The sequence below is a fragment of the Ahaetulla prasina genome, chromosome 1 (genome assembly GCF_028640845.1).
Source record: "Ahaetulla prasina isolate Xishuangbanna chromosome 1, ASM2864084v1, whole genome shotgun sequence".
Lineage (NCBI taxonomy): Eukaryota > Metazoa > Chordata > Lepidosauria > Squamata > Colubridae > Ahaetulla > Ahaetulla prasina.
Genome location: NC_080539.1, coordinates 197,918,955 through 197,943,761, shown reverse-complemented (window position 1 = coordinate 197,943,761; position 24,807 = coordinate 197,918,955). Strand labels below are relative to the sequence as shown.

Genomic DNA, 24,807 nt, shown 5'->3' with positions numbered 1-24,807 from the left:
CCCATGGGGTCGGCCTGCAAATATCAATGGACCAGCCTGTGATGCCTCTGCTGGCCAAGATGGGCCGAGTGTGGGCCTTCCCCGCAGCCCATTTTTGGCTCTCTAGCCTCTAGTGGCACTCTGCCAAACCAAAAACAGGCCATGCAGAGGCCCCCGTGTGGCTTGTTTTTGGCCGTCAGATTGCTGCTGGAGGCAGGGGAGGCTGAAAACAGGCCGAGCAGGGGCTCTGGGAGGCTTCTGCGTGGCCCTTTTTTGGCTGGCAGAGTGCTGCAGGTGGCTGTGGGGGGCAAAAAGGAGGCACAGGGGGCCCTCATGTGTCCCCCCCCGGCCCGCAGAGGAGAACTACAATGCTGATCAGGCCGTAGAAGAAATCCAATTTGACACCCCTGGAGTGTACATCATCAATTTAATATATTGGTTGGAGGAATGTGAGGTGTTCGTTAAATCAGAATATCTTTTAAATATCAATTTATACCATTTGCATCAATTTACATCATTTGTGTAACTATGTAATTAACATAAATGGCCTCATTTGTAGTAAAACTTGGTTTTAATAGATAAACCCTAATTTTCATGGCTAAACTGTCAATTTAACAGGAAATAGATATCAAACGAGATATAGAGTGTGATTAGAAAAATTTTCCATTGTATCTAATATCTGCTAAACCAGCTATTTGGTGGACAAACCTTTGATTTAACACATATTAAATAAAAATAAGGAATGGTCTCCAAATTAAAAAAAAGTTTTAAGTGAAAATTGCTAATTGATGTTCATAAAAATAATTTTCTGCATTAGCATAAGATTAGAAACATACTAATTAATGGATATTTTAAAAAAAGTGCAAATATGTAAACAAGTAGTGCTTCTGGTTGATGTTTGATATTTTTGCATCCTTTTAAAAAATTTAAAAGTATTGTTTCAATACCAAATGCAACTAAAAACTCAATCTTCTGTTTTCCATTTGGCTGTCTATAACAGAAAAAGTTGTGTTTTATACATCTATGTAACCTTCATTACCTTTTCTGAAATGCATGTGTTTTTATAAAATATTAGAAAGAAAATGTCTTATAGATAAGGAAATGTAGCAAAGCCAGATTATTTAAGAAAATTAAGAAAAAATTAAAAAATGTGTGGACAAGAATTACTTCATTTAATAGTACTACAGTTAGCTTCTGAAATCGATTATGCAAATTCTTGCATATTTCACAAAATATTACCAATTATTATTTTTAACCTTTTTAAAAAAATATGTATTTAAACATTAAGATTTTAAAATGTTCAATATTGATCTAATTATTTTACATTTTATGAAAGAAAATTGTATTTTAATCCTAAGGATGTTGAATTTTTGAATTTCCAGGGTGGAAACTGTTGAAGCCATAATTAAATCTAAGTTCTTTTGTGTATATTATGCAATCATCACAATTCAAGTTGAAGGAGTTAACTATCTTCATCAATTCTGGACTATTAATTATTTTTCTTAAGCTTCTGTTCTGTGAAAGGAGACACAACAAGCGTAAGCTAAGGTTATTTGGAGAAATTTCTGATTATACTTGCTGATTACTCCCAGTTTTCTGGAAAGCTTCTCCTGTGGCTGCCACTGGCTTGTTTAAAGCTTATCATGCTATGTTCTTATGACTCCCATGCGCTACCAAATAAAGGAAATAAGCCAAATGAAGCTGTAGCATATTTTAGGTTTTATTTTCAGATAGTGAATGCAGCAGTGCATACAACATGATAAAGGGTTGAATTAGCCATTGGTGGCTATTGAGAAGCATATGAAGTAATAGGAACAGCTAGCTGGTACAATAAGGGATGTTGCAATTTATGCTTATGCCATGTGAATGTGTCCAAGAAGTTCTTTAAATAGAGAATATTTGGCAGCAAAGCATGGGTTAATAACATAGAATTAATGTTTCATTTCTTATGAAGGGTTATAATTTAGATTATCAGTTCATATGCAGCTAACTGAAAGTTTACTCTTTTTAAACAAAAAGAATAATAATCACTCTATCTCACACAGATTTGTACCACATAAAATTAGTGCCCGAATATTTGTACTGTCTCCCTGAAGAATAGGCTGCCTTTTTCCCTTGGAGATAAAAGAAAGATGATTTAAAATGCACATTTAATTATTTTAGGATAGTCAGAAGGTATCTTCCTGTGGTCATAATGCCACTCCCAAAAATGTAGCAAAAATTCTCCCACTGCTGTTAATACCATGTAGGCATTAATATAGAATCATTAGATTAAACTGTTTGGGAGGACTGCCTCTTGCTGTTCTGCCTTAGTTGGGGTAAGCGCAAGCTGACTTCTTTTGGTGCTTTTCATTGGCTTCACTTATTGTTACTTAAGAATTTGTTGCTGTTTTTCCTTCTTTAAGGCAACTATTTCATATGCTGCTGTGGGCAAGCAGGTTCTTGCAGAGAATTTGTTTTTAAAAATCAAATTTCCAGAGAAATTTGCTGGCAGAGGCACTGCTGTTTCCAGGGTGGCCCAGAGAGCCAGATCTAAGCATCCCACGTGCTGGATCTGGCTGCCAGGCCTTGAGTTTGACACCGCTGATCTAAGAGATTAATTAGAATCATAGCATCATAGGGCTGGAAGGGACCTCAGAGGTCTTCTGGTCCAACCCTCCAATCCAGGCAGGAGTTTTATACCATCCTACTCAAAGAGTTATCTAGTCTATTTTTGAAAATCTCCAGTGATGGAGCAATCACAACCCCAGGAGGCAAACTAGTCCACTGATTTATTTCTTGCTCTGTTGGAAAATTTCTCTTTACTTCTAGGCTGGATCTGTTTTTAACAAGCTTCCATCAATTACTTCTTGTTCTGCACTCTGGTGCCCTAGAAAATAAGCTTATTCTTGTAATCCCGAATCATAAAATATAGCATGGAATAAAATATTCTTGTCAATGAATGGTTAATCTGCATAATCCAATAAGAATGTTAGTTTCTCATTAATTCATAAGATATAGTATTGAAAGTTGAAAAATGTTTTGGTTTAAAAGAACCTTAACTGTTTTTTGAATAGTGCCATTTCTATTGCCAGATTTGCCAGATTATTTTACTCCTTTATACTGAGATTGGCCAATGTTTCTAACATAGAAGACATTGAAGAGACATTGCCATAAATTCCCATCTCTCAGTGTTGCTATTAGTCAGCCACAAAAATGTAGGCATTTCCTCTGGCAGCATTGTTGCACTGTTTAATAATGTCACCTACAGTATCAGGGAATATCCTTGCTTACCTTTCATCAAGTTATATGCGACTGTGTGACAGCAGCTGTAGAGAAGTATTGAGATAGCCTTGAAGAAGCAAGACAGGAATAGTTAAGTAAACATCAATTCAGTCTTGGGAAAGAAACTCAAGAGTATTCCACCTTGATTCTCTTTGATGTAAGAGCTGGCAGAGGGAAACCCCTTCGGGCTTTAAAGATTTGGTTATTAAACTCTACCTACAACAATAGAGTTCTAGTAGTCTTTGCAGTGTCTATTTCCTGACCTGGCCGACTTCAAAACCTGGCAGCATTTCCATTTCTTTTATTGTTTCCCCTTTCCTGCACATATGTGTGAGTGTGAATGTATGTATCCCTTTGTATGATGGTGTTATACATTTTTTTCTTGTTAGTTTATTCAATTTATGTAGCTTATTTTATAATTATTTAAAAATTATGTAGTCATTTGAACATACTGGGTATAGAGCTTGGAGTTTAAAAATATGCAAACTAACTTTGATTTAAATGATAATTATAGCAGTTTAAAGATTGGGCCAGGGTTATGTTAGTATATTCTTTCTAAACTATCAGGAGGATTAGTATCAAGTTTTGATTCAACTATGATTTTGGTGGATTTTCCTACCATTTGTTGGATTTAACTTACCTGTTATAGTACATAGCATTAATATTGCTATACAATATTGAAGTGCAAGCAATATTAAATTCTATAACAGACTTTTATGTTAAATTTGGGCAAATAATTTGGGATCCATAGGAATTAGCAATTTTAATAACTAACTGCTGTGGTATTTGTAGATTTTATCGACTCCTACTTTCTTCCCTGCTGGATAATAGTCATGGAGAGGAAAAGCAGCTACTGAAAATCTTTGAAGCCTGAACATTTAATGATCATAGATCCCTGTTTTTAAATTTTTCATCCTTTGAGATGACAAAAAGAAACCAAGACCCCACTCATCATTAAGGTGTTTTTTTTTTAAAAAAAAGAGTATAAAGAAATATGACAGGATGAAGTTTTCTATCATTTTATTTTATATACGGTGTATCTCTAGAAATGAGATATGGAATGTATAAATTCTAATAAATAATCCTTTAGAATTGTGCATTTTTGCTTCTATCAAAAAGTACCTCACATGTTCATAATATGGATTATGCTGAACAGAGTAGTTTACTCTGATTTTTTAAAATCAATACTAAAAAAGGAAGAAAAAATGTAAAAAGGAGTAGAAATAGCACAGAGTATTAAAAAAATAAAACAAAAAGAATACCAGCTTCATCAAATAAAATACTATTAATTATGTCACTATATTCCCAAAACCCAAAATAAGACTGCAGTCCTGAACTGGTTGAGGGAGGGAGAAAAAGGTTCAGGTAGCTACATCGTAGAATCTCCCAGAGTATAACTATTAGGTCAGAAGGTGATAGCAATAGCAGTAATACTTAGACTTATATATTGCTTCATTGTGCTTTACAGCCCTCTTTAAGTGGTTTAGAGTCAGCATATTGCCCCCAACAATCTGGTACCTCATTTTACCAACCTCGGAAGGATGGAAGGCAGAGTCAACCTTGAGCCTGGTGAGATTCGATTTTGCCAAATTGCTGGCAGCCAGTGATCAGCAGAAGTAGCCTGCAGTACTGCGTTCTAACTACTGCGCCACTGCGGCTCATTATAGCTTTAGTCTAGCAAGATTCTGTCTATTGGGTGTAAGTAAATCAAGAAGTTGAATTGTTTAGAGCTCACTGTGATATTTTTGGGCTTAGACCTGACAGGTAATAACATTTCAACAGTTTTTGATACCTGTTACGTAAGTTCTTTTTGACAAGAGTCCAAGAAGAGTGGATCCAAATTTCTCCAAAAACAGACAAATTACACAGTTTTGGAATATAATTTAGCAACACATTAGAATAGAATAGAATAGAATAGAATAGAATAGAATAGAATAGAATAGAATAGAATAGAATAGAATAGAATAGAATAGAATAGAATTTTTATTGGCCAAGTGTGATTGGACACACAAGGAATTTGTCTTGGTGCATACGCTCTTCAGTGTACATAAAAGAAAAGATACCTTCATCAAGGTATCACTTAATGATAGCCATAGGGTACAAATTTAACACTTAATGATACAACACTTAATGATAGTCATAGTCTACAAATAAGCAATCAGGAAACAATATCAGTATAAATCGTAAGGATACAAGCAACAAAGTTACAGTCATAAGTGGAAGGAGATGGGTAATGGAGATAATTAACATTGTTAAATGCTTTATCTTCATGATTTCATTTATTTATATTTTGTAGATTGTATTTTTTAAACTCTGAAAATTTTTGAAAGTATTGTCTATAATTAATGTACTGATTTAATTTTCATTATCAAAAGCCTATTTTTTCATCCACTATTTTTTAAAATAAGGATTCTTTCAAAAGATCAGTTTCCTATGAGAGCAAGGATCGTAGATTAATTTCTCCTCAAAACTATTAAAATATTTCTGACCAACTTCAGTGCTGGAAATGTTAAGCTTCCTATAACACTCAAGTCAAATTCTTACCTTTCCCAAGTGCCAAATAACAGCTTCAAGGTGTGCCTGTATCATTATATATTAATGTCATTTTCATTTCAGTACAATAGATAAGTTTAAAAATATGCCCTGTCCTATAATAAACTCAAGGTCAGTTTGCCTTAGTTAGTCACTTCCTCTTTCAGTTACTGCAATGTGTTTTATTTAGGGCTAACCTTGAAGAAAATTTGGAAGCTACAATTTCCCCAAAACTGGAAACAAACACTGATTTTTGGCAAAAATGTCATAAATCATGGTTACGTGACCACAGGACACTGCAAATGGCTGTAAATAAGGGCCAGTTACCAAATATGCAAAATGTCATCTTGTGACCATGGGAAGCATCAGAACTTTAAATGGTTACTGATTGTAGGTCATGGACCACCCGTAAACAATTTTTCTTGAGAACATCATTTCAGTCAATTGATAGATCTAAAATGAAATTTAAATTCCCAGCTACAGTTATATAGAGCCATGGTGGCGCAGTGGTCAGAATACATTATTGGAGGCTAACTCTGCCAACTGCCAGCAGTTCAATCCTGATCCTGACCAGCTCAAAGTTGAGTCAGCCTTCCATCCTTCCTCATTTCAGTAAAATGAGGACTCCGTTTGTTCGGGGCAATATGATGACTTTGTAAACTGCTTAGAGAGGGCTGTAAAGCACTGTGAAGTGGTATATAAGTCTAAGTACTATTGCTATATATAGTGCATCTGTAAGCAAAAAAATAATAACTGTAAAACAGGTATGCAAAATGTCTGATTTATTTCCATTTGGCCTATAAAAAATTACTAGAATCATCTAAAAATCAACAATGGTAACAATGGGTCTGATCAATACAATTCATTTTAAGCAAATGCTTCCCCATATAGGTGGAGACCACAGCCAGGAATGAGTTGTACTCGTCTATTCAGTTGAAGGACTGAGTGTCAAAGTTGTCAAATCCCGCCCTTGTTGCTAGGGGCTTCCAGCTTTTGACTCAGTCTTTCAGACTGGACAGATGTGTCAGCTTTTGCTCTTAGTGATTCCTGGCTGCTTCTTCCTTCTGGAGAATTGGAATTTGGATATTTTACCACTTAGAAAATTGTGAGTTTCACAGCTGACTCCCACTAGTGGTAGAGTCGCTGTATTCGTTCCTCCCACAGCCCACAGGCCACAGGCTCTGGCCATTGGTAGAGGCTTCCCAGCTGTCTGACAAGCAAGATCACCCTCTGTTGAACTGTAGGCGTTCTGGAGGCCAGGTGGAGTTTCACACACCCCCTCGGAGGCTGGGAAGGACGATCTGTGGAGCTTTGCGCTCCCCTTATTAAAGGAAGCTGCTTGGTGGAGCTTTTGCGCTCCTGAATGGGCTGGTTAGGTGGCCATTTTCTAAATTGGCAATATTTCTTGTCCCAACTATTGAACTTTCCGTATAGCTTTGTGCTTCCATTTTTTGCCAGCCTGCGTCTCTGGCAAGAGCCCAGTGCTTCCCAATGGCCGACAGCAACAAAGATAATTTCGGTCACCCGCTCAGAACTGCCCCAGTTCGGAGCTTCGTGCTCCCATTTAATATGAACAGCTGGACTTTGGAGCTTCGCACTCCATGATTGACTAGCTCTTCGGTGCCACGCTGACAGGAGCTTCCCGCTCCAAGACTTGGTGAGCCCTGGGTTCTGACTGACGCATAGTGTTATCTGCTATCAGAACATTAATGCTGTACTATCTATAACTGTTCTGTTTCGAACCCCAGTGGTCTGTGGCCATTTAGCACTCTAGGGACGCCATTTTAGAAGGCTGCTGCCTGTTGATCGCCTGGCTGCCATTTTGAATACTCCGCCACATAGAGGTGCACACCTCACCAAGGCGACCTTCATTGCCCAGAGCCAGACAATAACATTTGACACAGGGTCGCTGTCTTTAACTAATTCCTGCCCAATGCCGAAGGCCTTTTTTAAATCAAAGAGGGGCAGGAAGGCAGAGCTACCAGGATGGCAGATCTAGAATCAGGGGACAATTGTCCTGGAACTTCTAGATCTGGCACCAGGGAGGACACGAACAAGGAGAAACGACTCCAAGGCTCGTGACAAGGTGGTCAAACAGACTAATGCCTCCAAAGCCTCCCAACACAATGAAAGGTGCCAGGATCAGGCCTTACAAAAATTATGTGACAAAGCAAGCAAGGCAAGGAGTCCGTTTCTGACTTCCCGGGTCGATCCCTGTCTGGCGGGGCAATTCCCCGCGACCGGTTCCCTGAGGATACCCCGGATCAGATATCCCTGCAGGATTGCTGCCTATCTCGACTGCAGGGTTATGGGGCACAACATCTGCCTCACCGGCTCCACCTGTGGGTGATGAGGAGGTCCGTTGGAGCCCCGAGCAGGTGGCTCAAGCCACCTTTTTTCTGACGGTCACAGATCCATGGCCTGCCTTGCAACAAGAGTTTGTTTTAAAAGACAATATTCAAGACATTATTTCAAATGTGATTCGGCAGAGTCTTTATGCTGGCTTTCAACAGCCTAGTCGAGCAGACTCAGATGGGGCAGGGGACTCCCGACACTAATATGGAGCCGAGCCTTGATGACTTCCAGTCATTAGAGATCCAGGCTTTCCGACCCATTCTCATGGGAGCCACCCATCACTTTTAGAGGACATGGAACACAGAGACCCTGACCTCCCAGATGACAAGTGTGTGTTCCCAGAACAGCCAGCATTTACGGGGCTCTTTCCACCTAACATTTTCAAGTCCTTTCTTTTCAAAGCCACTAACGTGGCTCGTCTTGGTTCGCCCTTGCAAGGGGACGGTACCGCCCAGTCTCAGGAGGTGACGGATCCACTCTTTTCTGAGTCGAATAGGGCGGTGGACACTGTTCCTTGACGTTGTTCAGCGGCAGTGGGCAAATCCTGGATTGGTTCCACTTCCTTCTTCTACGGATAGACGTTATTTCAGTGTTTGTCCTGAACTGATGGTGTTGCTCCAGACTCCATCGGTGGACGCTCCCGTGGCTGCCCTACTGTCTAGCACCAATCTTCCAGGGAACCGGAAGAAGGACTGTTACCTGAAGAGAGACAGTCGGATCAGTCGCTGCAACAAACCCACCAGCGGGCAGCCTTCTTCCTTTTTAGTTTTAAGAATTGTTGCTATTCCAATAATTTGGGTTTCAGACCTTCATTTTAAATAATTGTTTAATTGTAGTTGCAATATCATAGAATTTCCTCAGTTCATTATCCAGTGATAAATAAAGTGCAATTTGGAGGAAAAGGGTCTTTATTTCTTGCCTTATCCTGATGTTACAAATGTGATAGATTTCTTATTTGAAAAAATAACTGTAGAAGATACATTACCGTTTTTTGCTGATATATTCCCAGCAAAACTTCCCCCAAATATGAATTGGGGTGCAATAAGGATTAAACTTTGTACTTGGTAAGCAGTTTTTAGAAATTCTCTAATCCAAATTGAACCCCAGTAAGCATTTCTCTCTGAGAGCCACTAGAGGTAGCTCATCTTCTTTTTAAAGTTTAAGATATAGAATGTTTTAGAGACATTGAACCTTGAAGCAATTTGTTTTGATAAATTGCAACTATTTTTCAATGTTGTGTTTTCACCATGGTCCCTGGAATCATGTGTGTGTGTGTGTGTGTGTGTGTGTGTAATTCCAGCATATTTCTAACCTCTTTCAAATCATTGTAATGAAATTTCTCTCTTTTTTTTGAACACTTTAATGCTTATGCTTTCTATTTATTGACTGCAGCACAACCAACTACTCAAAATTTGTAACCCATTTTGGCTCAATTCTGGAGAGTAACTCAAATGTCAGAATAGCTCTCTGGATATCTCTGGACTGATAATCACTTGGGTGATTTGCCAAAACTGTTATGTCTTCAGAAGTAGCCAAAGATTCTGGCATTTAGAAAAGTTGAATCACCAATTGATACTGTAAAGATTTTTTCTGATTGTGAAGGAAACAGTGCTGTCCAAGTGGGTGAGCCAGAAGGGAAGATTGCTTTTTACAATGACAAGATATGTTGTCTTCAAAATTCCAAAGTTAATAGACAGCAATTTAATATATGTTTTTGTTTGGTAGTTAGTTTTTAACAAGTGGTTTCAGTATGATTTTGAACAATTCATTAGAGGGAGGAATTAAAAGATGAGATTTGTCATCTTAGCCAGAAGTCCAGTTTGGTCTGATTCTACTACTGTTTTCCTTCTCTCCTCTCCCTCGCCCCCATTTGTTAAGTGAATTATTGCAGTTGTTAAGTTAGTAACATGGTTGTTAAGTGAACCTGGCTTCCCCATTGATTTTGCTTGTCAGAAGGTTGCAAAAGTCTCAGATGACTGAGACACTGCAGCGTCATAAATATGAGTCAGTTGTCAAGCATCTGAATTTTGATCATATGAACGTGGGGATGCTGCAACAGTCATAAGTGTGAAAAACAATCATGTCACCAAGTATGTTAGAGTACTTTTGATTAGCTTTGATTGGACCACCAATTACAACTGTTTATGGAAGGGATATAGGTGATCATAGTGGTCTCTGCTCTAGGTTTCTTTAATGTTCTGCATGTATATGTTGATAATAATGCAAATTATTAATTTGTGGTTAGATTATTGTGAGAACAACATTTTAATAGATAATCACATTTAAGAATATGCATCTGTTGGAAGATTAATTTAATTACTTTATCACCATCCCTGTGGAGACCAGTGGCAATCAATTTAAATTAGAATGTTGTTTCTTACAGAGCTCATAGTTCCATACTCTGCATAAAACACCAGGTCAGAAGTTTATTTTACACTCTTAAGAGTACTTGGTTAATAGCAATTTGAGCAATCCCATTGTACTTGTAAAAAGCTCTAGCCCAGTGGTGTCAAACTGGCGGCCCATGGGCAGGATGCATCATGGGCAGGCCATGCCCACCCCAGCTCTGCGAATGGGAAAAATGTTGCAAAAATCACATGATGGCAATGTGACACCACATGTTTGACATCTGTGCCCTAGCCCAATCCTAAAGTGCGCAAGTATTTGGGAGCTCTATAGCACATTGCTAAAAACTACCTTGGCCTGTTTGGATAGGGAGACTGTTGGCTTGCAGAATTATTAGGGTATAGAAACCCTAATCTGTATTTTTGGCATAAACCAAGCTGGTATAAGAAATAAATGGAGTAAATGGAGGACTGTGGTTTTTCTCTTTTTATTTTTGAAGGCATAAATGACATGGGGAGAATGACAAAATTAATTAAACTAATATATAAACATTGAGTAGATATTCATAATTACATAATATTAACGGGAAAACACTTGGAAATGTCACAACAGATAATTACTATTTTTAGCACCTGGGCTGGCTTTTTATTACTGGTTATTGGTATGAGTTTTAGCTATCATTTTGAATCAGTAAAATAACGCAAACCCATCAAAGAGGTTGTGCATGCTTTCAGGTTTCCTTTTTGGTTGATTGTCAGTTCAAGGTCATTGTGCTAGGGCAGTGATGGCTAACCTTTTTGCCATCGCGTGCCAGGAAGGGGGTGTGGGGGGGGGTCAGGCACATGTATGCCCACACCCATAATTCTATGCGCCCCACCCCCACGCATGCGCATGCGACTCTTTCCCCCCGACACGCAATGGCCCGGTAGGCCTGTTTTTCTCTCTTACCTGTCTCCAGAGCTTCTCTATGAGTCTGGGAGGGTGGAAAATGGCCTTCCACATTTCCCTGGAGGCCCTCCGGAGGCCAGAAACATCCCGTTTACCAACTTCCAGTTGGACAGGAAGTGACCTTTTTTTGCTGTCCCCAGCCCCCAGAGACTCCTAGAGAGGCTGGTGTCGGCCTGCCAATTTTTAAGCCACATCAGGCGTCTGGCTATGACTGCAGAAGCAATGGAATCTGGCAGAAGTCAACGTAGCATCTGCGGTGAACTCAGCCGCCACCACTTCATTAAATTCCTGATGGGTCTTGACATCATCTGCCGGTACTTTCTCCTGCATTTGTTTCAACCAGAGCAAAGAGGCTCTGGTGAAGAAAGATGCAGTCATGGCCGCCTTTATTCCCCAGGCTGCAGCCTGGTGGGCCCGTTGTAGTGCAAGTTCCAATTTTCGGTCCTCCGGCTTCAGCAGCTCCTCCGCCTCTGCTAATGTTGCGGAAGGAGATGCCAAGGCCATGACTGGTTTATCCACCTCTGGCACTTCCTGTAATAGGTCAGTGAGATCGGGGGTCGCATTATAAAACTTCCTCTCATATGAGGTTGTGTTAGGGTATGTGCCCGGGGATGCCCACTGTCTTTATATCATATCCAAAAATAATGGGGGTGCCGGAATGGCTTCCGTTTCTGTGGCTGGCTCTGAAAAGAGCAGCTCCGCTCGGCCTTGCTCTGCCCTAGACCCCCTCCCTGGCTCTGCGCTGGCAGTGCCTAACTTTGTGGATACCTTCGCCTTAAACAGTAAAGGTTTAAACAAGTGGGACGGAACAACCCCTTAAAGACAGGTTGATCTGGTAATAGGCCATCTTCCTCCGACAGCTCTTGATCCCACTGTTCCTCATCTAAGGAAAGGGATTCACCGGTGTCAGAAGACGAGTCTGAAGAGGAAACGCTCTCCTGACTCAGCAACTGTCTCTGGGCTGGCCTGAGCTGGGAAGTCCCCTGAATCTGTTCTCCTTGGGAATTGACTATGCTGGTGTCTACCGGCTTCAAAGCCTCGTTGCACCGCCTCCGTTATCCACTGCTGAACCATAGTCAGAGTGAATGCATGTCCGTCCCCCCAGGTGGGGTTCCACTGCCTCAGGCGGAACAACAGAGACCGCAGGCGAAGCCATTGCATCCCTGTGATACTCCGCCTCCAAAGGTATTAATGATAATGATCGTGAGGTCATATAACTGGTAGAAAGGCCTGGCTCCAAACAACTCCAAATCCAAACCCAGGTCTGCCCCCTGCTGTGCAGCCGTTCCGTGGGAACTAAGGTGTTTGCACTTCTTGGTTGCTTTCACAGCCTTCTGTATCTGCTTCTCTAAAGCCTCTTGGAGGTACTTCTCAGCTCTCTCCTGAGCTTTAGATGGTCATTTGACTGATATGGCTTTGGCCTTTAACTTGGCCACTGCCTCCTTACACCCACTCTTAGCTTTATGATTACATTTGGAGCATCGCTCCTTCGTGCCCTGTGAGTGGGTCCTTTTCCCCAGCTCCATGGGATCATTAAATAATGTCTCAGCAGACATTGTATGTAATCCTGCAATTCTCTAGGCTGATATGATTGAAACCTCAATATTTTCCGTCAAGGACCCGCTTGCCCAGCAATAATGCTGAAAACTGTTGGTACACTGTACATCACAGCAGGAGCTAAATGGGTGTAACCACCAAAGGGCCTTTGGTACTGTCACAAGGAGCAGACCTTCAGGCAATCAGTAATATCTGACTTGCTGTCATGATGCAAAATATACCTGAGCAAATAGACTTGGCAAATGCCAGCCAGAAACCGGCCAGTCTCCTACCAATAATAAATCCTGGCTGGGGCTTACAGACTCCTGAGTGGGCTCGGGCAGCTGCCCTTCATGCTCCTAAATTTTTCCCACCTCACCAAGGGCTAAATCCCAGAGGCCTTTGTATGCCCAATGGAGACAGTTCCTGAAGGAGCCTGTCTCCCTAAGGTGGAGCCGTGCCTGAGGACTGGGAACCAGGCCCTTCTGCCAGCCGCCTGCAGAAGCTCCTGGCTGCGAAAACTTTGAAATTAGTCAATCAAAATGGCCACCGCCACTGTTTCCCAACGGCTTTGGCAGCCTTTTCACACCCAAAGAGTTTTAGTGCCTAAGCCCAGTGACTCTGGGCGTTTTGCGCTCACCCCGGTACTTGCAATAAGGTCAAAGGCCCCGTGCGGCCATCCAACAACACCTCCACTAAAAAAACACCCCCGTGCTGGTACGTATCCTCAGCGGGCTTCAGGGAGTGTTCTGGGGAATCCGACCTCTCCCGGGCTCATTTCGTCGCTGCAGGCTCCACAAAATGGCGATCGGCAGCTCAAAGGTTCCAAAGTGCTCCGATCTCCCCACAGCTGTTGCGCGCTGATCGCAACATGATAAGTAACGCCGCGGCAGTCCTGAGCCAGAGTTTGTGCCGCTGTCTTTAAAAAGACTTTCCTCTCTATATACCAACAAATCCTATCAGAAAGGGCTTTTAAACTGTGACAGAACTAGTTCGAGAGAGAGTTGAAACTGGGAGAGGGGGTGTCTTTTCAAGTTACAACCCTGTCTGTAGAGCTAGAGCACAGAGTGAATCCCAAGCCTGGAGTCTCGAGTCCTCTGTCAGGAAAAGTTTGGATTTTCAGTATTTTCAGTTATTATTGCTTGTTCATTTTGCTTTCAAAAACTTTGATTTTTTATCACTGTAGCCTGTTCTAGTAGCATAGTTAAATAATAGTCTGCCTAGGCCAGTGATGGCTAACCTTTTCTGGACTGAGTGCCCAAAGCGTGTGTGTGTGCGCATGAATGCGCACGCACGGCCTGAATCCCCCAAATGCAATATGTGTGTAGCCCCCCGCCCACACCCGCCTCCCAACATGCGCGTGCACCCCCCCGCATGTGCCCAACCCCTTGCGCATGCGCAGCAGAGACCTGAAGACCAGCTGGCCAGTGGAACATATGCGGCAGACCTGAACTGGGGAAATGACTCGTGTACCCATAGAGAGGGCGCTGTGTGCCACCTCTGGCAAGCATGCCATAGGGTCACCATCACAGGCCTAGGCTGTGCTTCAGTTTGAATATAATTAGCATTATTCAGCTGATAGTATGCAATCTAGGAAAGCTGAATTTTTAATTTTATTTGCTTTGCTGACAATTGGTACAGTAATATCTTTTTGTCAGAATTTATCTAATATTGTGTACTTGATAACATTATTGACACATTAAAGACAACTTGTGTTCTCTCTCCTCTTCCTGGACAATTATGCACATTTCCAAAGAAAAGTCTGGGCCACAACCCTCTTAACTTTTTATATGTAATATTATATAATTATATTTCATTTTCTGTTTGAAAAAGGTGAGTGAGTTTATGTAAGAGATTGGTGGGTATCAAGGAAATTATCTGTAGGCAATTAGATTGGCAAATTGATCAGTGACAGGATATTTTTATTTTAATTGCAGTTTTTAAGACATGCAAATTATATTAGTATTCTTAATAACAAATTCCTATATATAATTGGAGAGTTCTAAACTTTTCTTCTTGGCCCTTTGGCTAAGATTATGTGTAGTATAGAAACATTCTTATAGCTTCTTCAGCAAATTATATGGATGGAATTGACTATAAGACATTTCTTTGATGTTTTTTTAGAAAAATAAAAACAAAATAGAACAAATTGAACCTGTAATTAAAGAAAAAAAAAACAAAATGAACATTTTTATATAAACTGTGCAACATTTCAGGGATATGATGGGTAAAAAAGAAGAAACCTTTGCTAATATAACCTAAAAATTTTCACCTCAAACTCACATTATGGCTTTTCTGAGAGTTATCCTCTGTAACGTAACCTCTTGTAGGAAATCCGCCTTTTCTGGCTTCCTGATTCAAAGATATGCTTGTGTCTGGCATATGACCAGCGATTTGTGGAAGACTTTATTTTCATCATTGCCAAGTCAGACAATATAATGAATTATATTTAAATATGTAAACATTGTTTCCATTTTCTAGATTCTAATACAGGTTTTAAAGGAGCTAATACTGTTTATTTCTAAGAAAAAAGGGAATTTTGCTATCTTTGGTGAATATTATTTAAAAAATATTTTACATTGAGGTTATTTTTATTGTGATGAATGCATTAGAGATAAGTGTAATACTGACACTTGTTGAAAGTGATCAGTCTTTAATTTTTTCAGGAGTACTTTGTTATTATACTGTAGTTTAGGGAATGTTTGTATTTGCATTGTGGAGAAATATGAAATTATTAAAAATACTAACAATTTATTGAAATTATATTAGGTCTCATTCCCATACATATTTTTTTAAGAAATAAAATGGGATTTGACATTGTTGAATGTTATTTCAGTCATATTGTTATAATATAAAGTATTTCTACTGCCCTGTTATAATATATTTGCAAATCTAATGATGAAGATTATTGCTTGTTTTGCACCAGTTTGCACCAGTTATATAAAATGTAGGACAGAGCTCGTAGAAAAATTCTGTTATACTTACCAGTATTATGATTGATTTCATCTGTTAAATAATTTATGAAAATCTCATAAAAATGTAAGGTACTTACTTGGCCCTCAGTGAAGGAAAAATTCCAACACATTAATAGTCCTTCAATTTTCTGTTTAAGCCCCCTCCAGAATTGAAAAATTGTACTTATATTTGTTAGCAAAATGCTCAGATATTTTTTGGTTTTATTCAAATTGAAAAGTACCCTTAAATCTCAAAATGGTCTGCTTTTCTAGGGATGGTTTGGGCATGGTTTGAGAGACCTCTAGGAAGTGAACTGCTACCATTTCTCTCCTTTGCCCTGTCCTGAAAAGCACCTTTGAAAGATCAATAGATAAACTAAGACACTTCAGATTTTGCCTTATTATTACAAAGAAGTGATTTGATTGCTGTGCACCCTAGTTCTTCTACTTTTCTGCCTCCCAGTTTTGACCTTTAAAATTCTAAATGGAGTTTTTCAATGTTCTGTAATCTTCATGTCACACGAAATGGGGCAATTTTTTACTTATTTTTCTTATTTCTTATTTCCTTAAAGGTATTTTATATATACATTTGTGATATTCTATATAAACTTCTGCATGTTAAGAATTTCATAAACATGTACAAATCCTATTTGTCTGTCCGTCCATCCATCCATCCATCTCCCAAACTAATAATTATTACTTCTCATACCCTAAAAATTAGGATATTATTCCTAATAATATTGCATTTTAGAAAAAAGATCATATATCATGAAAATCTATATCAGGGGATTGCTGCCGTCCCTACCATCTATCCAGCTCCGCGCATCCCATTTTCGGCTTCCATGCATTCCATTTTTGGCCTGTTCCCCACCACCGCCTGTCCCCGCCACCTGGAATGGGCCAAAAATGGGACGGGTGGAGGCGGCAATAGGTGGCAGTGGTGATGGGTGGCAGTGATGGCGATAGGCGGCGCTGATCCCCGCAACCTGGAACAGCTGATCGGTGGTATTCCGGGAAGCAGATCTAACCGACAGTCACCTGCTCATGCTAAATCAGGCTGTGGTGAGGCTCACCAGTTTGCTGTTTATTGCAAGGAGGCAAATTGCTGGAATGCAGAGGCTGAAGGGTGGGCGGGGCTTCAGCAACATTCACTTTATAAGACGCACAGACATTTCTACCCACTTTTTTTAGGGGAAAGTGTGTCTTATAGTCCAAAAAGTACGTATATCTCACCAATAAGGTAACCTCTGGGAGACTTATATATGTTGGATGGTGCAAAAATCATGTGCCCCGTGTAGCACACATAAGAAGCAGGTCTCTATCTTGAAAGCATTATTAAAAAATGAAAATGACAACATTCTTTGTTAAAATGAAAGTCAGCCTAGTACTTTTTTTAAGCTACTGGAGGGTGTCATGTACCACAACATTACCAGTTCATCTTCTAGTATATTGTGCAGTATAGTACTCACTTTGGTAGCTATTTTGTGAAAATGCCAATAACATGCTCTCAGTATTTCAAATGAGCCCACCCAGATAGGTTGTACTGAACACTACTTTAAAAAACAAAATGAAAAGCTTTGAATTATGTAATTGAAGTCAGCTGACTTCAGGTAATCCGCTTACAGTAGTAAGAATACACTTGAGATTGGTTAATGTAGAAGTATAATTATGTACTGGAGTCAATTTTTTTTGCTGGTAGACAAGTCAGTTGAAGGTAGTCTTCAACTTATGACCACAGTTAAATCCAACATTTCTGTTGTTAAGCAAGACAGTTATTAAGTGAGTTTTGACAAATTTTACAGCCTTTTTGTTACAGTTGTTAAGTGAATCACTGCAGTTGTTAAGTTAGTAAAATGGTTGTTAAGTGAATCTGCTTCCCTATTGACTTTGTTTGTCAGAAGGTCGCAAAACGTGATCACATGAACCCAGGACACTGCAATCATCATAAATACATGCCAGTTGCCAAGGTTCTGAATTTTGATCATGTGTCCATGGGGATGCTGCAACAGTCATATGAAAAACAGTCTTAAATCACTTTTTTCAATGCTGTTGTAACTTTGAACAGTCACTAACTGAATGGTTGTAAGTCGAGGACTAGTTGTATAGTACAGAAAATCCTTAACTTATGATCATTCAACTGTTTGAAGTTACAGTGGCACTGAAAAAATGGACTTATGAAGAGACCAGTCCTTGCCTTTATGATCATTGCAGCATCGCCAGAGTCACCTGACCAGAATTTCGGCATTTGACACCATACAATGGTTGCAGTGCCCAGAACCAAGTGATCACCATTGGCAACCTTCCCGGCCAGCCATCTTCTGACAAGCAAACTCAATCAGGAACTGAATTCATTTTAATGACCATGTGATTGAAAAAAATAATAAAAAAGATTGTAAAATCATGTGCAACCCATTTAACAATTGCCTGGTTTAACAGTGGAAATTCTGCTCCCTGTTGTGGTCATAAGTCGAGGACTGACTGTAACGCATTTGAAATTATGAAATAATTTGGAAACTAAAAAAGCAGAAATGCTTTTTACCAATAGCATCTGAGTAGATCATTTTTTTGCATTTTAATGAATTGGTGATTGGTCAGAGTTACCGAGTGTGATTAAGATTACATTTGTTACTTTCATAAATGGTTTGAAATCAATTAGAGGTAGGAAACTCCTATCTCTATATGGCAGTTTTTCCTTTAAGCCAATTCTTTTCTTTTCTTTGATGCCAGCAGTTTCTATAATAAAACATGAAAGAACAATTTGACCTAAGAAAGAAGTTGTGAGAAATGACTATAATGTGTATATTGGCTTAAAAAGCTGGAAGATGCACAGATTGTATATGAAAAATGTACAGTTTTGATTATTATTTTTTCTTTAGTCACCAGATAAACAACGGGCTCTAGAAGAAACCAAAGCATATACAACTCAGTCCTTAGCTAGTGTAGCCTATCTGATCAACACTTTGGCAAATAATGTTCTGCAAATGCTGGATATCCAGGCATCCCAGCTTAGGCGAATGGAATCATCAATCAACCATATTTCCCAAGTAAGATAACATATTTACTCACTTTATATTTAAGGCTCAATGTAATACAGAGAATATTGCACTGTTTCATATAGGCAGATACAATCTGTCTTTTAATTTTTATGGAAATATAATTATTTTTGTTGAAGAAAATAAAATAGGCACTTTTTGAATAATAAAAAAACTTCTTTAGCCAGCTTTACAGTGTAAAATTCATACTTGAAATGTATGATTATTGCAACAAATGCTGAATATTATTATTTATTATTTCCTTGGGATGTTTTGCTAAAAAAATTAATCTGAATTGCCAGTTTCCCAAAACGTTCAATTATGGCAATGAGTTTATTCAGTTATTGAGACCTATAGCGTTAAAAAAGTCTAGAAAGAACCTGAAAATATAATTGTTTTCTATGACACTGTCTCACATTAGATAAAAACAATATTAGCAAGCATGGCATAAATTATTCCTTTCATTTCAGGAAGTCCATATTGGGACAGTATTATGTTTTTCACAGTTGTAACTAATGTTAAGTTTCTGTAGGGATCTTAGAGAGCAGCAGACTTAGGTATCTACAATAGACAGTAATCAATGTACAGAAGGAATCCATGATGTAACACTGTTAATCACATAGAATGATTCATGAAAATAGAATCATGTTTCTAGAAGGCATATATTTTCACTTAACGTTAGGGAGAATGTAACTGTTATGAAAATGTATGTCATTATTTTCAATTATCAATGTCATTTGTATTTTAAAAGAATTTGTTTTTTTTCTTTAATTATTTAACATAGCATTAGTATGACTATTCTGTATATCTCAGAAGTTTTTGTATGAAATTAAATTCTATTATACCAAAAGAAATAAAACATGTAACAATTGTAGCTGTTTTATTTAATGATCTTTAATGATGATTTTTAACAATGTATATATTCATTATGCCTGCAGACAGTTGACATACACAAGGAAAAAGTGGCTAGAAGGGAAATTGGCATCTTGACTACAAACAAAAATACTTCAAGAACTCACAAAATCATTGCACCAGCCAACTTGGAGCGACCTGTTCGTTATATCAGGAAACCTATTGATTATACAATTCTTGATGATATTGGACATGGGGTAAAGGTAAGTGGTAAAATGAAATAATTCAAATGAATTAATCTGCCTGTATATTTTATGAATGCAAAAATGTTTGTGTGGAGAGGCTACCTTGCATTCTCCAATTAATAGCATGGTTTATTTACTTTTTATATTATTGATTCTGTACTATATTGTTTTTTTTGTCTCAATCAGCAAAAAATTAAAAAATCATTTGTCTCCTTGATTTTGATTTGGTTATTAAACAGTAATGACTGACAATGCAATACTTCTTTTCTGTTTGCTTGTGAACTAAACTCTTGTTTTAATACCATTTCAAGCATGATATTAATCTTTCCTTTGGTCAGACCAATTTATTCATATTTATTATATGGATTTGTCTGCTGCCTACTCTATTGATTCTAGACTCAGTTAATTCCAGACTTGCATAATAAACAAAATTAAGGAGCTAATCTTTGAATATCCCTTTAAAACAGTAAAGACAAACCAGAGAAAATCTCTAGGATCCACTGGGTATAACACCTATGATTTAAGTGTTGCTAAATTACAGGTAGAATTACATATTAAATTTGTATGCATGCACTGTGTAGCTACACATTTAATTGCATGTATAAAGTTTGTTCATTTTCTTGCATGCATCTCTGGAATACAATCTTAAAATATACAAAGTAATTAAAAGATGTGAAAACACCAATGAGAAGGAAAAAGTTAATGTGAAAAAGAGCAATTTACAGTACTTGCAGCATTTAGTCAGCATAGTAACATAAAGGACAAAGTAATATGAAGTAGTATTTTCTTTACCTTGCAAAGAAATGGATTTGTTTGTGTGGTTCTTCTTGAACTAAGTATATTACTGTTTACTTCACAACCCAGAATGTAATGATTCAGATTCTTCGGTGAAACTTGTTAAATTTGAAATATATTTAAATACATCTTTCTTCAGTGAAAATATTTACTATGTTGATTATAATATAAAACTTCTGAAAGTGCATAATAACCTATGACTAAAATTCTTATTTTAAACATTAATGAATTTTCTAAAAATTGCATGCATAGGACAGTCGTATGGTGAAGATGATATATAAACTACAGCTATTTTTCTTATTGTTATCATGTCTTCAGGTTTTATAAAACAAATACAGAGTTTCTGTAGCTGTTACACATATTTACATTTGGATTGTAGAAATAACATCTTTGATTTATGAGATAGCATGTTTGGTTCTGTTTTTCTTTCAATAATGCCATCCTGGAGGCAAACAATAATCAAATATATGTATGTCAGTTTGCACTATTTGAAATAATATTTGAAATGAAAGTTTAATTTGCAACAACTGCCAAAATACATAGCCATGTTATATCATCTTTGGTAACCATTATGAGTTCTATCTAATATCAAAAATTCCTGTTCTTCCATATATCTTCTATATCTGTTCTGGAATGCTAATTAATGTTCTGGAGCAGATTAAGGAGTGTAGATTGCTCACACAGAAAAGGGAAATCTGCTTTGCCAACCTTTTCTCTTGTGCTGGTGCATAGACTGATTAAATTCAGTTCAGTCGCTGCCCCTACCTACAAGATAATGGTAATGAATAGTGGAGGTAATGACCAAATAAAACCTAATTTTAAGGGAGTATACAAGCAGTTAATTTAATTATTCTGTAACATGAATGCTATAAATAGAAAACCAGAATAAAAGTACTTAGGAATAAACATTATTTATGGAAAACGATATAGTCAGAACAGATTTTGATAATGCCCTACTTTACCTGTGCAAAGCAGAAAGTCTTAAACAGAAGCTGCATCCAGGTTATAAGTTATTGTGATACCTGTTTGAGAACCTTGATTCAGGGAGCATATTGAATGCTCCAGAGCATCTATTTCTCTTTAAATCTGAAAGTGTTGCAAAGCCCCATTGGGTGACAAGCTGCTAGGCTTTTTTAATCAAGTGAAAGATTATTATTTGAGAGTAACTTTATAGTTGAGTCTACACATGGGCAGGGGTATGTACTTCGTCAGAATATTTAATAGATTTAGGAATAGAAGAATGGATAAATAGTAAATCCTTTATAGCTGAATAAATTCTTTCAAACAAGGTATTTCAGAATATAAGGAATCACGTATAAAGAATCTCTTTTTGATTTATTAAAACAGCTGTGTCCTTTTGTACACTTGTGGCTCCTTCAGAAGCTATTCTCAGTTGTCTCTACATATGTGTGCATGCAAGCCAGCCCAAAAGCAACTGGAAACGGCTTGGTTTGTGCAGGTGTATAGAGATAGCTGGTACAGCAGGTATGGGAGCCTGGAAAAAGATGCCACTGTTTTAATGATCCAAAGAGAGCTTTGTTTTAGCATGGATTGAAACACTTCTTCTGAAGGATTTTCATAGCCCCCAAAATATATATTGGGTGAACTTTTTTTCTCTCAGTATTTTTAGCATGTATGAGATTTATGAATATGCTACATGTGCCAAATAATAATTTAGAATTCAATTTATCATTGTTATTTGTTAACAGATTTGTTAACAAATTCTGTTAATAATATTTTAAAACGTTATTCATTTTGAAAATCTTTATTCATAACACCTTCTGCTTTAATCACTCTTTCTATGATCTATTGATACATTATTTAGTTGATGCTAAGTGCTTAACTTTTCTTTTTCCCTTCTTTCTTCATATTCTGAAATTTCAACTAACCTTTCAATGCTTTTCTTCCTTACCTCTTTTATTTGCTTCATTTATGCATTAAGTGGTTGCTTAGATTTAAGGTAAGAAACATCAGGGCTGGATTTCATTCTTATATTTGAGACTATTACATATGGGGAGAATGTTGTTTCTTGCCAATCTCATGGAAAGAAAGTAATATTTAATATGTTTCCTGTGTCTTAAAAATATGCTAGATGGTGAAAGAACTAGATAACTAGCAAGGACTTCAGCAATCAGATTTTACATGAAAAAATATAAATATAAGTTTCTCTCCCCCTGTGTAATAATATATTATTATTTATATGATGTGATTTGATCTCATTTATGAGCCAAGTTTGAATTTGCAAACTTATTTTATTTTGCAAAATCAAATATAACTTGGGGCATGTTTTGTTTTATATGTTTTGAAGTTATACTATCAATTATTAAGCAAATTTTTAAGCTGCTACACCAGTCCTACGGTTAGGCTGGTGTTGCAGATCTATATATTGTAGTTCCTTTGGAAATATATACATTTATATATTTTCTGCTATGTTTGTTGTCTTCATTATATTAATTAGGATTTAAGGTTACTTTTAATGTTCTCAGTATTTTTATATTAAAATACACTCATGCCCAATATGTGTACAGTTAAGTAATATAGAACAGAAAAAATGTGTGTGCCTAAAGTCCATTTGCAATCAACTCTTTGAGTGCACAGAACTAATTACCTACAAATTAGACAATTGGGTAGAGAGAGAGTCATGCACTGAGTAATTCTTCCCTTTTTCGGGGGGGGGGGATATAAAGTAGGAGTAGATATAACAGTATTATAATTTCCAAAAAGGAACCTCCCAATTATCCTGAGCCCTTTGATTATACTTTATAAGTAACCTTTGTTGGTTTAAGAATGTGAACAGTCCTCATGAAATTCAATCTAGTGCTGGTAATTCGTCCCTTGTGGCTAACATAAGAGATGTAGATGAAAGATGAAAGGACAATAGAGCTCCTAAAGTTGTGCTGAATTGAACATAATGGGATTTGGTACCAAGTAGCATGTGCTGCCAACTTTGGCTTATTTACGTAGTGACTTTTATCATGTAATTAAGTAGTAATTGCATTTGGAGCACAGTTCTGTACTGTGCTAACTATAATCTTCAGCCACTCACATATTCACTTAAATGTAGTTTACAAAGTTCTTGTGAGTCTAAAGTGGGATTCTCCTTAGGGATATTACTGTATCCTTGCCCCTGGAGGAATTGGTGATTTAATAATGTGGAATTGAGTTTTTTTAAAAAACACAGTATAACTGATGACAAGAAATTGCACTTATGCCAAACACACCTTAGTTTTTGAACATTGGTTGAGCTGAGAACTGTGTTTAAATCTTTTGTTTTGTTCATACCTTAGCAGATATTTTGATGGCAGGGTGTTGACTATTTGCATTCCTCTTTGTGGCATTTTGCCATTTTTTCTAAGAGTGAATACATATTCTCAATTGACAGTCTTAAATGTCAATGTATCACAACATGTCTAACAAATATCTGAAAGGCAGTCTACCAAAAATAAGAATATGGAGGACTTATTTTCTTTTGAGGTAATCCATAAAAGCCTGCATGTCAGCAATGGGTATAGCCATAACTGCCCCACATGGTCTTTACTAAGGTCACCACAACCACTATTACTTCTCTCCTATATTGCTGATGTTGTGAGGAACAGTGAAGCAACTTGTGTGCATTTATACTTGCTGGAAGATTTTTTAGAAAATCTTAGAAAACATTCAGTAATCTTGAATTAATATTTCTGTATTTTTGGCACTGATTCCCTGGATAGTATGTATAGATAATCTAAAGTTACCAAGTATTCTGCATATATTAACTACTAATAAATTATTAGTATTGACAATCTTGTTTAACTTGATGCCATCCAAATATTAGATACAGCTTCCATCACCTCCAGGTTTCATAACATTCCATTATAATGGTAGCTACAGAATGCCACGTTTCATGGACTTTATTTATTGTAAAGGTATCCCCTTCCTTCTATATTTTTAAGATAAATTTTACATTTTAAATTTGACAAACTAAACAAA

General features: G+C 37.6%; 1 protein-coding gene across 14 annotated transcripts in view; it reads left to right on the top strand.

Annotated features, from left to right (window-relative positions):
* Nucleotides 1–24,807, top strand: part of ABI2 (abl interactor 2) — a 62,676-nt gene that overhangs the window by 4,504 nt on the left and 33,365 nt on the right. For all 14 annotated transcript variants that reach the window (XM_058186867.1, XM_058186839.1, XM_058186860.1 and 11 more), the window contains exons 2-3: nt 18,791–18,958; nt 19,885–20,061. In XM_058186867.1, coding sequence (XP_058042850.1) covers nt 18,791–18,958; nt 19,885–20,061 — 345 coding nt within the window. The remainder of the gene's footprint in view (nt 1–18,790; nt 18,959–19,884; nt 20,062–24,807) is intronic.